Source organism: Mustela nigripes, chromosome 5 (genome assembly GCF_022355385.1).
Source record: "Mustela nigripes isolate SB6536 chromosome 5, MUSNIG.SB6536, whole genome shotgun sequence".
Classification (NCBI taxonomy): domain Eukaryota; kingdom Metazoa; phylum Chordata; class Mammalia; order Carnivora; family Mustelidae; genus Mustela; species Mustela nigripes.
Genome location: NC_081561.1, coordinates 78,760,743 through 78,774,815, shown reverse-complemented (window position 1 = coordinate 78,774,815; position 14,073 = coordinate 78,760,743). Strand labels below are relative to the sequence as shown.

Here is a 14,073-nt window from a genome sequence, read left to right as displayed (position 1 = left end):
ATTCCACTACTAGGTATTTAACCAAAGAAAATATAAATACTAATTCAAAAAGGTAAATGCACCTTCATGTTTATTGCATTATTTACAATGGCCAAGTTATGGAAGCAACTCAGATGTCCATTTTAGATGAATGTGTAAAGAAGGTGTGGTATATATATACAGCGGAATACTACTCAGCCATAAAGAAGAATTAAATCTTGCCATGTGCAACAACATGGATGGACTTGGAAAGTATTGCGTGATATGTGTCAGACAAATGATGATATGACTTTACTTGTAAGTGGAACCTAAAAAACAAAACAAAAAAATGAAAAACTAGACACTTAAATACAGAGAATAAGCTAATAATTGCCAGAAAGGAGGTGGTGGGGGTTGTGTGAAATGTGAAATAGGTTAAGAGGTAAAATTTCTAGTTATAAAATAAATAAGTCATGGGTATAAAAAGTATAGCATTGGGAATATAGTCATTTGGTGACAGATGGTGACTCCACTTATGGTGACCATTGAGAAATTGCAAGAATTGTTGAATCACTATGTTGTACACCTGAAACTAATATAACTTTGTATGTTGATTATACTTCAAACCCATCCATTCACACATCCATGCTGGTCAGCCTTAGCTTTTGAGGTTACTCTTATAAAATTGGAACACAAACAAAAATTCTAATTAAAATGCTATTAAGATTAACACACACATAAGATGTGAAAACTAGAAATATTGGCATGCATAAATACACTAAAGTAGGTAAGTATTAAAATCAAAGCTACTCAAATATTTTATATTTCTATTTTTTTAAAAAGAATTAAGACCACTAATATAAATTCCCTCAAGACAAAAAGAATGTAACAGTCCCTCCTAAATTTATAAATAACCTAATTTTAGATTAGAATTTATATTATCTAATTATATTTAACTACTGATAGTCAATGTACTTTCTATATGGCCTATGGGATTACTAAAGCCAGCAGCAGCAGTTTCAAAGAAAAAAAAAGCACACTGTTTTCTGTTTATTGCACCTGTGAGTAAAAATACTTGAGTTCACTGTCACTGCTTTCAGGATCTGCAGTTCAAAAGAAAGTTATGAAGCAGTATGCCCGTGGATTTCCCTACAAGCTAGGAAAGAAAAGTCAGTTGTAATTCAAGGCCTAAAGTGCCTGTCCAGTGGATTACAAATTCAGGAGGATTCTGAAAAATTGAATGAACCCAGGTCTTTAATCTGTCACAGAGCCTATGCTAACCCTGCGTAAAACTGCAAACTCTGAGCTGGAGAAAATAAAATAAAATATGCCTCTAGAAGCTTGGTCGTAGGTCTTCTGTGCACTGACTAAAGCATGCTGAGGATTTTCTCAGCTCTTCTGGACTCCACGGGACAGAGACAAAAACAGCAGGCAAACAGCATAAGGTAGATAGATAGTGTCAGGAAGAATGACGAGTAGCATTAGCTATTGCAGAAAAAGAAAAAATAAGAGTCAGTAGTTCTTATTGGAATCGAGACCGAAGTGGAAAAGGGCCCCCAGAATGAATGGCGAAGTTAGCGTACGTACACACACACTCCATGCCCTCGCGTGCATGCCAATGCTTGCAGCCGTCACACTTCGGCCCTGTGGCTCCGGGGCGGCATGTGCAGAGCCCTGTGATGGGGTCACAGGGGACAGGCAGCGAGCCGTGGGGGTCACACTCACATTCTTGGCAGGAACCTCCAGGGCTGCTGGGGCTACCAGTATAGCCAGGGGCACATCTGAATTTAAACAGTGAAAAAGCAGGAGATTAATAATATGTCACGTCTCTCAATTGTTGTGTTTGTGTTGTGTTGGATGGAACCAAAGTGATACCGAGAGTCAACAGATCAGGAGCCAGTACACTTTTCCTGTAAAGAATTAGCCAGTACTGATTTTATACTTTTCCAGATCAAGATGCAAAATCAAAACCATTCGGTAAGGAATAAATACATTTCTAAGCATTTTTTTTTTTTTTTTTTGCTGATGGAAATCAAGATGGAATTCAAATTATTAATAATAATAACAACAAGAACAACAATATTTGAGTACAAATTACTTTGTAATAGTAATGTATTAATGTAAAATCAATCTACTAACAAGAAGGAAGTTCTTATTAAAGTGTCAAGTTTAGTGCTTCCTATCATCACACTGATTGTAAATGTTTGCCTGTAACAACCATTGTTAGCTTATAGTGCCATACAGAATCAGGCAATGGGCCAAATTCTGTGGGTCACTCTGCCTTCCACTACTCTAGATCATAAACATTGCTTTGAAGTCTTCTTTTTTAAAAATTATAAGTAAATAAAATTATATATTAACATCTGGGCTTTCCTAGACTCATACATTTTAAAGATCAAAATGACCAAATAATTCAACCCACTAATTTTGAACAAAAAGAAGCTAAGTGGCAATAAAGTATTAGATTTTCTATTTAACTTTACTGGTCTTTCTATCATATCATCCTCAAGATGGAGATTCCATCTTGAAGTGGGTTAATGTTATGGAAATAAATTATGTAACATTAATTTGAGATATTAGAAAGAAAATCCAACTGGATGAACCCAATATGAAATCAATTCATTGACTCTTCTACTCATTCATACATCCATTCACCTAAGTATATATCACTGTGGGTTATGTTACTGGAAACCTGGTAATAACAAGATTCTAGCAGGACCATATGCTCTGGGTTGCCTAGAATGGTCCCAAATTACCTGTTGTCCTAGTTTAATTATTAAAACACTTCCTATCTCTCCTTAGAATATCCCGGTTTGGACAATAAATTACATATACAGTCAGCTAACTATAATCAACACCCACAAGCATGGGAGGAAGTTGAGAGACAGTAGGAGGCTGAAGCCCAAAATTACAAACATTAGGCAGATAATCCCGAACTATCTTCAGTGGAAATTTGCACAAATAATTGTGAAAATTAATATATCTTGTGCTGGTAAGAAAAGGCAATGCAGGGGTGCCTGGGTGGCTCAGTGGGTTAAGCCTCTGCCTTCGGCTCAGGCATGATCCCAGGATCCTGGGATCGAGTCCCGCATCAGGCTTTCTGTTCAGCAGGGAGTCTGCTTCCTCCTCTCTCTCTCTGCCTGCCTTTCTGCCTACTTGTGATCTCTCTCTGTCAAATAAATAAATAAATTCTTAAAAAAAAAAAAGGAATAAAAGAAAAGGCAATGCCAAAAAAAAAAGTTATCCGTAACTAAGCTTTTACACATTTGTGGTTTTAGTTATTTTATTTTCAATGTAAGGTTATAAATGCTCGACCATTTAAATAAGTCTACTTAAATTATTTCTTAACATTTGCAGGTGAAAGAATTCTATTCTAAGCAGACTGAGATTGATTAAATGCTCAAAGAGTTAATTACAAAAGTAACAAAGATAAAACATGGGGAGGGGTTTCCTACATTACAGGGACACTCAAAACATGTAAGCAATTTTAGACCTGAGCTGATGAGCTTAGGCAGGTCATAAGGTGATTCAAATGATTTAAGAAGCTCTCAGAAGTGGAACAAATTCATTTGGAAAGTTACAATAAAAATTTAACCAAGACCTTTGGTTTAATTAGCTGAATAAAAGCAATTTTTCAGGAAAATATAATTTGATCATTTATATGTTGGAGATGATGAAAGTAAAGCTGTAACAACATTTGAGAACTGCAAAAATAATTCAAGACATTCATATTTGATAATATATGCCCTGTTCATCTATAAGCTATATGAACTGTCAACTCCTATTGATTAAACATTAATGGATATGAAAAAAATACATTTTCTATAATCACTTTGGCTTAAGACAGTAACTGTCATTTCACTGTACCCTTCCAGTCTTTTCTACATACCCGTATTCATAGATTGTGGGAACAGAGATATTTACATGCTTATATAGATAAATGTAGTATACTACTGAACATTTTTTTTTCATAAATTACTTCAGATAACAGCCTTGGTGTCCAGGGATGCTTTTAGTCATCATCCTTCTGGTATTTACAAGGGCGTGAAATGAATATTAGCCTAACCATGAATACCAAAGCACATTTTTATATATATACATACATGTGTATATATATACGGTGGAAATAAATGACTATCTTCGGAGAAAGTTTCTACAGATATAAAAATAAAAAATAAGTGTGGAAAGTATATGAACTACTGGAGAAAATGAAAATAAATTATGAAAATAATGACTACATTTCTACTGTGATCCTTTATTAGATGATCTCTCGGTTTCATGACTGCATACCGTTCACAGTACTGGCCTTCGTATCCCCGGGGGCAAGCGGTGCAACGGTAATCATCGAGGCCTTGCATGACACAAGAAGGGCTAAAACTGAGTTGGAAAGAAAAAAAAAAAACCATGGTAAAAAAATCTTTTAACCTATTAATTTTATACATTTAAGTAATTTTGTCCATTATCCAGATGATTGGAACTTATTTGGGGGTAGTTATTTATTCTTACGTATACATTTCTAGTCAAGAGTAGGGTATCACAACAAAATATTACCAATAATAGTTGACAAATAAATATGGTCGTTTCTTAATGAATGTGCAATGCCTCACACTATGTAAACATTTTGAAATTTTAATCATTATATGGCAACCATAAAAATATTAAACATCCGGCAAGTGTCCTGTTTTTCATGAATTGTAAGAAAAATAGGAGTAGCATTCACACACATTGTTTCATAGCAGAATAAGTATTACTATTTTTCAATTAAAAAAACTGGTCCTAGAAGCTATATAATTTATTTCTGAAAACTCAGCCCAAATTGCCACTAGCCCTTCAACGCATGAACTGTGAATAAATATTTCACATAAAGTAAGAGTGCTTTTTCTAATTTACATATGGATTTAAAATTAAATTTATTTTAAACACAAAGGAATGTGATTTTGTGTGAGGAATGATGGGAAAGCTCTCTACATGAAAATGAATAAGATTTTCTGACAATTTTATGATCTTTTCTACTAAGTAGGTCTTATATAATTTGCCCTGTTATCACTCTGGCACTGATAGACCACAGCCAGCCAGGCTTTGCCAGGTTTTCTGATCATCTTTCTCTACAAAAGAAACAATTAGCAAGACTTGAAAACTAACCTGTACTAACATGTAATTTTAGGTTGTTACAAACTTCTTTCAAATGTAAGTACAGAATTCCCACTAGATAAAACTGTATGATGCATCAGAAACTTGGAAGGAAGAAAAAGAATATATTCGTTGCAAGACGGTAGCACTGCAACACTGCGAACACTCTTTTTCTTTGTGTTGGTCTGCTAAAGAAGTTGATGTTGAAAAAGATATGTTGTGTATAGACTAGGACCACAACTCCTATCAGTCAGGGGCCATGATGACCCTATTTTAACTGTCTTCTAGTGCATGGAATCAATAGTACATGAATGAGTAATAAACTCTAACCTTTGTGAGGTACGTGAACAAATTGATCTACTACTCACAAACTCATTATCCAACAAATTTATTTTTTGCCTTTGCAAAATAGATCCACAAATATATAATTGACACATTCTGGCAAGCTTTTAGCTCTCTCAGTTAAAGCTTGATGCTGAGAGAATCTGTACACACACATACATACGTGCGCATACACACACTCATATATCACATTTTGAACTCACATATATATATGTATATATATATAGGCACTTGGAAACAAGTTTTAGACATTTCAAGTGAAACTCTAGAGAGCCAACCTAATTAAATTATAATCCTTTATAGTAATATATCTGTCTCAATTAGTATGCAAGAATGTTATAATTCTCCTTGAAGAGTAGATATAAACTTTTCTGAATTATGATATTATGGTATATTGAATCCTTTCCTTAAATCACATGTAAGGACTTATGAAGGAGGGAGTAGGGATCACAAGTTACTTTAAGTTAGAGTTGATTGTTTCGGCTCACAACTCCCTCATCTACTCTCCATTCCCATATTATCTGCAGGGCCACTCGGAAATCCTGTGCTTTTCTGTTGGCGGCCATCTTAGACATTTCCTTATGTCTGCTAACTCCAAATTTGCCTCAAGAGAATTTCTGAGATTTAGAGTCCACTAGTTTGTGTTGTTCCTGTGGATACTATAGAGAAGAAATGGCTTCCTGGAGTCCACCTTCTTCTTGTCTTTATCCCAGTTCACTGGTTGTTCTTTTTCAGTCTCCTTTGCTGAATATACATCATGCCCTTGACCTCTTTATGTGCCCTACACTTCAGTCTTCAGATTTCTCCTAACCTGTCCTGCCCTCTCTCCCCTCAATGATCTCATTCAGGCTTAAAACTTTTGCATCTACCCTAACAGATCTAAAACTGAGTTTCCCCCCTCTAAAACAATCCCACTGACCTTTCCATAATTTTCCCTGTCTCAACCATGATCATTCTGTACTTCCATTTGTTTGGCCGTAAGCCACAGCTGTCTCCTTTCCCTCACATTCCCCGTCCACTCTACCTGAAACTGCTGCTCCTGTTGCCATTGCTAACATCACTGCATATCCCTGTTCCCAGGCACCCCTTGCTATTGGAAGACTGTTAGCAGTTAGGACATTTCATTAGCCACTGGAGAGTCCCTGAAACATATCTTGGTCATGCTTCTCCATATCTTGGTCATTCTTGGTCATATCTTGGTCATTCCTTCTGCACCAGCTGCCCTGGATCCATGTTGTCTGCCAAGCATGGGCCAGTCTCCAGGACAGTGTACTCACATGCTTTTTCCTCTGGTGGACTACTCTTTGTCCAGGCAGTCATGTGGCTCTCCCCATTACTCCCTTCATCTCTGCATAAGCATTTGTTTACAAAGCTCTTCATGAGGCCCCTGGCTAACAGGGCACCCCAGCCACTCTCAGTTCACTGAGGCTGCTTTATTTTCCGTGGAGGCACTTGCACTGCTTGATATTATGCACCTACTATGTTTTGCTCAACTTTATGGGAGTGTAACTGGCAAACAAAATTATAACTAAAGTGTGCATGGGATGATTTGATATACATAGATGTACAAATTAATTAATGCATCTATCACCCCTGCATACCTGCCTTTTTTGGGGGGTGAGAACACAGGTTCTATTTGCTTAGCAAGTTTCAATATAATATGTTTCAATATAATAAATATTATCAACTACCATATTATATATTAGATCTTTAGAACTCATTCATCTTGGGATGTTTGGGTGGCTCAGTGGGTTAAGCCTCTGCCTTTGGCTTAGGTCATGGTCTCAGGTCCTGGGATTGAGCCCCGCGTCGGGCTCTCTGCTCAGCAGGGAGCCTGCTTCCCCCCCTCTTGCTGCCTGCCTCTCTGCCTACTTGTGATCTCTCTTTCTCTCTGTCAAATAAATAAATAAAATCTTAAAAAAAAACAACTCATTCATCTTATAACTGAAAATTTGTATCCTTTTGCCAGCCTTTCTCAATTCCCCCCACACCCCACACCCTGGTAACCACCATCCACAGTCAGTTTCTATGAGACCATATTTAAAAAAAAATTCCCAATGTAAATGAAACCACACAGTTTCTTGTCTTTGTCTGGCAAAAGATGGCTGGCGTGTTTGGGAAAGAGCAGGGTACTCCGACGTGACATCACTGTAGAAGGGAAGAGAGGGCATTGAAGGGGAAAGGCGGTCAGACTGCAGAGGGCTTACAGTTTCTTCTACTCTGTTGGAAAGTATCTAACGTTTCCTTGAGTAGGTGGCAGAAAACCCTGAGCCACACTGCACTCTCATGGTAGTTGACAGTTTGTCATGGTAAGACATACTGAAAAACGAATGTGGGGAAGGGAGTTAGTCATCACTAACCATGACTTACTCCTTACTTTTCATTGGCTACCCAGACCCAAATCACTGAAGAGCGTATCTCAGCTTCCTCCATAGTCCAAATTTACTTTTGTATCTTGGGAAGAAGGGCCTCTCTTCTTTGCCCTGGCTTGTTTCTTTGCTTTGTATTTTAACTCTTCCCTTCTGAGCACACACAGGTGTTTGCTTTGTTAACTGATGTGCCAAGCTTTAGGTGGTCAAATGAGTGGTCATGAAATCACTCTAGTAGGTTTGGAATAAAATTTCTTCTAATAATGTGGGAAAATGAAATTGAATAAAAGTTATAGGATATATACATATTTATAAACATTTATATTATATACACAGAAGTTTTGCATGTACCAACTTAGGATATTAAAAAATGATTTCTTACAATGGTTGCAGTTAAGAAAGTTTGAAAACCATTGAACTAGCCACTTGGATTTGGTATTTTGATTCTTTGGTATTTTGATTTGGTATTTTGATTCTTTTTCCATAAAAATGTACTTAAATTATACAAATCACAGAAAACAAAAATGAAAACACACCTTTCTATTAATCCTACTAACCAATCAAGGTAGCACTCTTTCTTTTTCCTTCTTGAAAACCCTGAAAGCTATAAACTGCCATCCTTGTAACATAACGTCTGTTTTCCTGGATTGACTGTCAAAACTCTTCTGTGACCCTCACAGGTCATGGCTCCCCTGTGTACTCAGACTTCTCTGAAAGCAGCTGCTTTTCTCCCTGGGGGTATCCTTAGCCATGTGGTCTCCATTCCCTTGCCTCCCTGACAGTTCCCATCCTGGCTCATCTTTCTTTTCTCGTTTCTCTAGTGTAAGGAATTCTGTCTTTCCTTCTTTCCACACAATCCCCTTGGGAGACATAACCCCGGGAAATCTTATTCAATTTTAATTCATTTATTAACATATCTCTTCCTTCATCTGCCCTTCCAATTCTATTTCCATTTTCTGCAGCTATTTGCATATTTCCATTTGGACAGATCTTTCATATCAATTTTAACCTATTTGGAACATAAATTGTCTATCCTCTGGAGCAGCTCTTTCCTGGTTTCCCTCTTTCAGTTGATCGCACTACCATTTTTGAGGTCAACCTGGCTAACAACCTTTGGCTTCAATTCCTGCCTGGCCTGAACTCCTCATGTCTAATTAGTTAGCACTCCTGGAGAGCTGCATTCAATAGTGCTCTCACACCTGTCCCCTCTTCTCCCTTCCTGTTACTACCACCTACCTTTATATTCTCATTATCTTTTGCCTAAGTTTGTGCAATAGCTTATATTAATCACACTCTTTGTTTTTTTTTCTTTGCCTGTTTTAATTCATTTTACACGGCTCTCTCCTAATAGTCTTCCTAAAGTGTGGCTCTGGCCACATTAACCTTTTTGTTTGTTTGTTCTAACTAAAAACTTGCAGTGTTTCCTCATTACAGAGAAAATTAAATAGCAATTTCTTAGATGGGTATTCAAGGATTTCTAAAACATGGCCTCCATTCTCCTGTTCATTTGATCTGCTCATTTTCATCTATTTGAACTCCATGCTCCAAACTCTTACTTATTAGTTCTTAAACGTGAAGAACTGTGTTTTCTATTTTCTAAGCTTTTGTTCATGTAACTTCCTGCTATCTCCACTAGTAAAAGCCTTTTAATCTACTGTTTACGATCTATTATAAATGCTACTACTTCATTCAATATGTTCCTGAATTTCAAAATTAAGTGTGGTATTTGTACCTTTGAAGTCCCTTTACATTTAGGTTGACTTCTCTTAAGACACTTTTTATTGTGAGCCTTTTCAACAGATGTTATGCTTCATTGTTATCAAAGAAATTATCAGTTAATTACTGAATCTTTCTAATCCAATGACTCACATTTTAATAACAATATAATAAATAACATTCTCTTGTTTAAATCTAGTCATCAGAGGGAGTTTAGGGAAAGGAAAATAGAAATAATGTTATTTTTCATACACCTACCACTCGGTGCTTGCATGAACAAAAAGAACATGTATTTTATCCTCGTCTCTATCCCATTTGTCTAAAAATTCATATTTGACAAAAATACCTTTGATTCTCATAAGCAGAAAAAAAAAAGAGCTTTCAGAAGAAAGGGAGAATTTACATGAAAATGTTTTCAGAATGTATATAAAGCCAATGATGAAGGGGAAAATTAAAAAACTGAGTCAGCAGGGGGGAATCATCTATCTCAATTGCTTTGTGGCTCTCATATACTCAAGAAAAGGAGTCCAGGATTCTAATTCTGAACAAAGTGCCCTATATTCTTTTCAAAAGTAAATTCTTAGAGGAAAAAACTGCCCTACCAGGTAGAGACTGAAGTCTATAAATCACTTATACTTTCAAGTATAGACAGACTTTGCAACAAGGGTTTTCTTCAATAGATAAACCAGTGCAAAATGTGCAGACAGCACTGAAATAAGATATTCTGGTTTTTGTTTCCCCTTATGGCTGTGTTTCCATGGTACCAAGCTCAGACCGTCTTAACAGAATGGGACTGTGATTCTGGGAAATATGGGCTTATTTTGGAGTGTAAAAATAAGTCACCTTCCTTTAGCTATTTTTTTCAATTATTTTCTTAATAATTCTTTACATATTGTGAATTAAACACACAAAGCAAGTGGAAGGAGTCACCAAAGTCACATAATATGCACCTAAACAATCCTTCATAGTTGAGTTTGTGTCAGAACCATATGTAAATACAAGATACTTATAAAAGTGTGTAAAATTACAAACATGTGTACATATGTATCACTTATTGCATAAACATAAATTATGCCAACATTATTATTTACTTTTTAATTAATATTAATTACTTGGGACAGTAGCTATTTCCATTATTTTCTAATGGAAAAACAAACCACAGAGCATTATATGCTCACTTTGTCATGTTTTTAAATTGTTTAAAATAATGTTTATCTTAAACAGAGATTTCGTCTATATGAAAAAAAATAGTTAAATCCTAGAAGCCCATGTGCTACACAGATGGTACTACTGATTGGGAAATTTGGTAATATTTCTTAATCTTACTTGTTGCTGGAAGAAATTAGAGGGCAAGCACATTGCTGACAGTCATTTAGCAATCCCCTGACAATTCCATAATATCCAAGAGCACATCGTTCACAGAAGTCACCAGCAGTGTGATGTTGACAATTCTGTAAAGGAAAAGAGAGAAGTTTGTTTTTATTTACTGAGAGTTAGAATGTAATTTGTCATACAGCTCTTCACCTATAAGTATGTGTTCTCCTGTGAACACACACATATCATTGAAGGAGTTCTTGATATATATATACTTTAGAGAGAGAGGGAGAGGGTGTGTGTGGGGCCACGGGGTGTTGGGAGGGGGCAGAAGGAGAGAGAGAATCTTAAGCATTCTCCATGCCCAGCACAGGCCCTGATTCAGGCCTCGATCTCACAACCCTGAGATCATGACCCTGGGATCATAACCTGAGCTGAAATCAAGAGTCAGACATTTAATCAGCGACTCTTGGTATACATATTTTTAAAGAAGTTCTTCCCTAAAAGAAAACAATACCAGGATGTCGTAGCTATACTGACAATAAGAATTTCCTTTCTTTTTTTTTTTTTTTTTTCTGTATCAATCTCTGTGTAAATTTTTCTCTTACTGTAATCTGGGGAACATACTTCACACATTGTTTTAAAGATTTTACTTATTTATTTGAGACAGAATAAGAAAGAGAGAACAGGACCAAGGAGAGGGTGAGAGGGAGAAGCAGACTCCCTGCTGAGCAGGGAGCCTGATGTGGAACTTGATCCTGGGACTCCAGGATTATGACCTGAGTCACAGGCAGTCGCTTAACCAACTGAGGAACCCAGGTGTCCCTACTTCACACATTTCTATAATTTATTACATCATCTGGCCATTTATGTTTCTTCTAGAATGGTGCTAGATAAGTACTAAAAATCCTGGGACCTTGGTGAGTGCCTGTCAATGGACTTTCTGAAACCAAACCAAGCATATATGTTTTAAGAGGCAACAAGAGGCAAAACAAAACAAAACAGAACAAAGGTCACCCCAGTTACTATACTAATGTTACTACTACTAATGTTATCCATCTAATTCTTGCCATATTTTGATAACTTTTTATAAATAGAGTGGACCCAATCTGAAACCAGGCATCCCAGGTCAAAATTTTCTTTTTCATGTTTGCATAGCAAGAGGCACTTGGGCTATGTGCTTTAACATTTCCAAAAGGAAATGAGAATAGTTTCAGAATACTGTGTGGTTTTGTAATTAAAGTTCTCATAAAGCAAAATTATACTTAACACATTGCAATAATTCATGCAATGAGCACTTAGGGAGAGCTATATGTCAGGCACTGAGAGGAATCAAGCAAGAGAAAAAGGTAAAATGACATCCGACTCTATACTAATTTACTTCTACTTTGGGAAAATTATTTTAAAAAATGCCAAATAAGAAACAAGGCAGCAGGAATGCAATACTGACTGTTATGTAGAGGAAATGTGATACTTGACTTGGGGAGTTGAGAAAATGGAGGGAAAAGGAAGACTATGGATTGCGTTTTTGCTTGATTTTTATAACACAGGGTTTGGAGTGGTTTATAAAAATGACTTCTTATAAAGAATCTCAGAAGAAAAGTTGAGAAGCAAAAAAGTCAGTAATAAAATAGCTGTCTATGTTATGGAACTGATTTGAGCAACTCAGCGGGAGCTACAGAGACGCCTGTAGGCTCCATATTGAACTTTGTCCACATCCCCTATGCTGGGCTTTTGGTTTCATTCAAAAGAGAAGCACATATTTACTTTTCATGTGTGTTCTAATGGCCAGACAAAGTTTGGTACTGTATGTGTGGTCATCATAACACACAGTAACTGATGTCAGTTCCTCCACACTGGAATTAGAAATTTTTTTAGGACTTCTCATGACTCTTTTTTTCAGAGTTTCTGCTCTTGCATAGGGTGAAATCATGACATTACCATGATGAATTTTAGGCCATTGTTTTGGTTTTTACATTTGGGGGCTATATTTGAAAATGCATTACACCACTTACAGATGTCTTTTATAATAATGTAAAATGAATCCAGTTTCTTATATAATAGGCTATTTACTTCAAATACGCTCAATCTCCACCTCTCAGCAGACGACAGTACCCTATTTTCAGAGAAGAGGAAGCACTCATTCGAGTGTTCCCTCAGATTCCTGTGAAAGACTTGCCATCTGGCTCGCAGTACTTTCCATCCTTTTAACATTTATTTCTGTCCACAGGAAGTGGTGTTTGTCCTTTGTCTGAAGCGATTCTCTTCCTAAACTGGATTCCTTGCCTTTCTGCCTCCCCCTTTTCATCAGCATCTGCATTTTTCCCTTCTTTGCTCATTTTTCCTATTAGCATTTGAGGTTGGCCCAGACTTCTCTAGCTCAAAAATATCTCGGGCCTCAGATCTCTGGAAATTTCCATCCTATCTTTGATAAGCATTTTAAAAAGCATTGTTTACATTCCTGATTTCTATTTCCTTATCTCCCTTCAGCACTCCCCACTTTAAAAAAGTCTTCTCATGTTACCCTTACTCCAGGCTCACTGATAAGGTCTTTGTTGATAAATCCAAATTTACTGATAATAGTAAGTCCTTATGATACATGAATTTTCTGCAGCAGCTAATATTTCTGGCTACTCTTTGAATTTTCTCTTCCTATGGTTTCTTTAATGGTATGGTCTGCTGATTTTTCTCCTAACTCTTCGGCTACTGTTTCTTATGCTCCTTCATGGACTCTTTCTTCCCTTCCTGTGTAGTAAGATTGGGTTCTTGATTCTACTTTGGCTCTCACTTCTTTTTTTTTTTTTTTCTTTTCTCACCTTTTCTCTACACACTCTACATTGGTGATCTCACCCATTACTATGACTTTTGGTTATCACCTATTTGCCAAAATCTCTAAATTTTATATATTCAGGCCAGATGTCTCTAATGAGTTCTAGACTTACATTTCCAAATGCTTCCTGGATAGATCTTACTTCATAACAAAAGCACCTTGAATTTGAAATATCAAAGATTAAGCTCATCTCTCTTTAAACCTGCTAATACTTCTGTATTGTCCATTTCATCTGGGGTCACTATCACTTGCTCAATTGCCCAAGCCAGCTATCGAAAGGCCTCTCTCATCCCAGAGAGCCCGTTTGATCAGTGTGTTCCATGATTCTATTACTCTCTGTTTGTTTACTTCCTTGTCCCTACTATTTTTTATCGGGCTAGTCTCATTTTTACCTGGCTTACTGGAACAGAATTT

The 14,073-nt window shown here is 36.6% G+C and overlaps 1 protein-coding gene across 1 annotated transcript in view; it reads right to left on the bottom strand.

The window, feature by feature from the left end:
• LAMA2 (laminin subunit alpha 2) overlaps positions 1-14,073 on the bottom strand; it is a 638,355-nt gene that overhangs the window by 186,152 nt on the left and 438,130 nt on the right. Inside the window, exons 30-32 of the mRNA XM_059400698.1 lie at positions 10,842-10,966; positions 4,249-4,335; positions 1,546-1,739 (exon numbers count right to left, since the gene is read on the bottom strand). Of these exons, the coding sequence (XP_059256681.1) occupies positions 1,546-1,739; positions 4,249-4,335; positions 10,842-10,966 (406 nt within the window). The remainder of the gene's footprint in view (positions 1-1,545; positions 1,740-4,248; positions 4,336-10,841; positions 10,967-14,073) is intronic.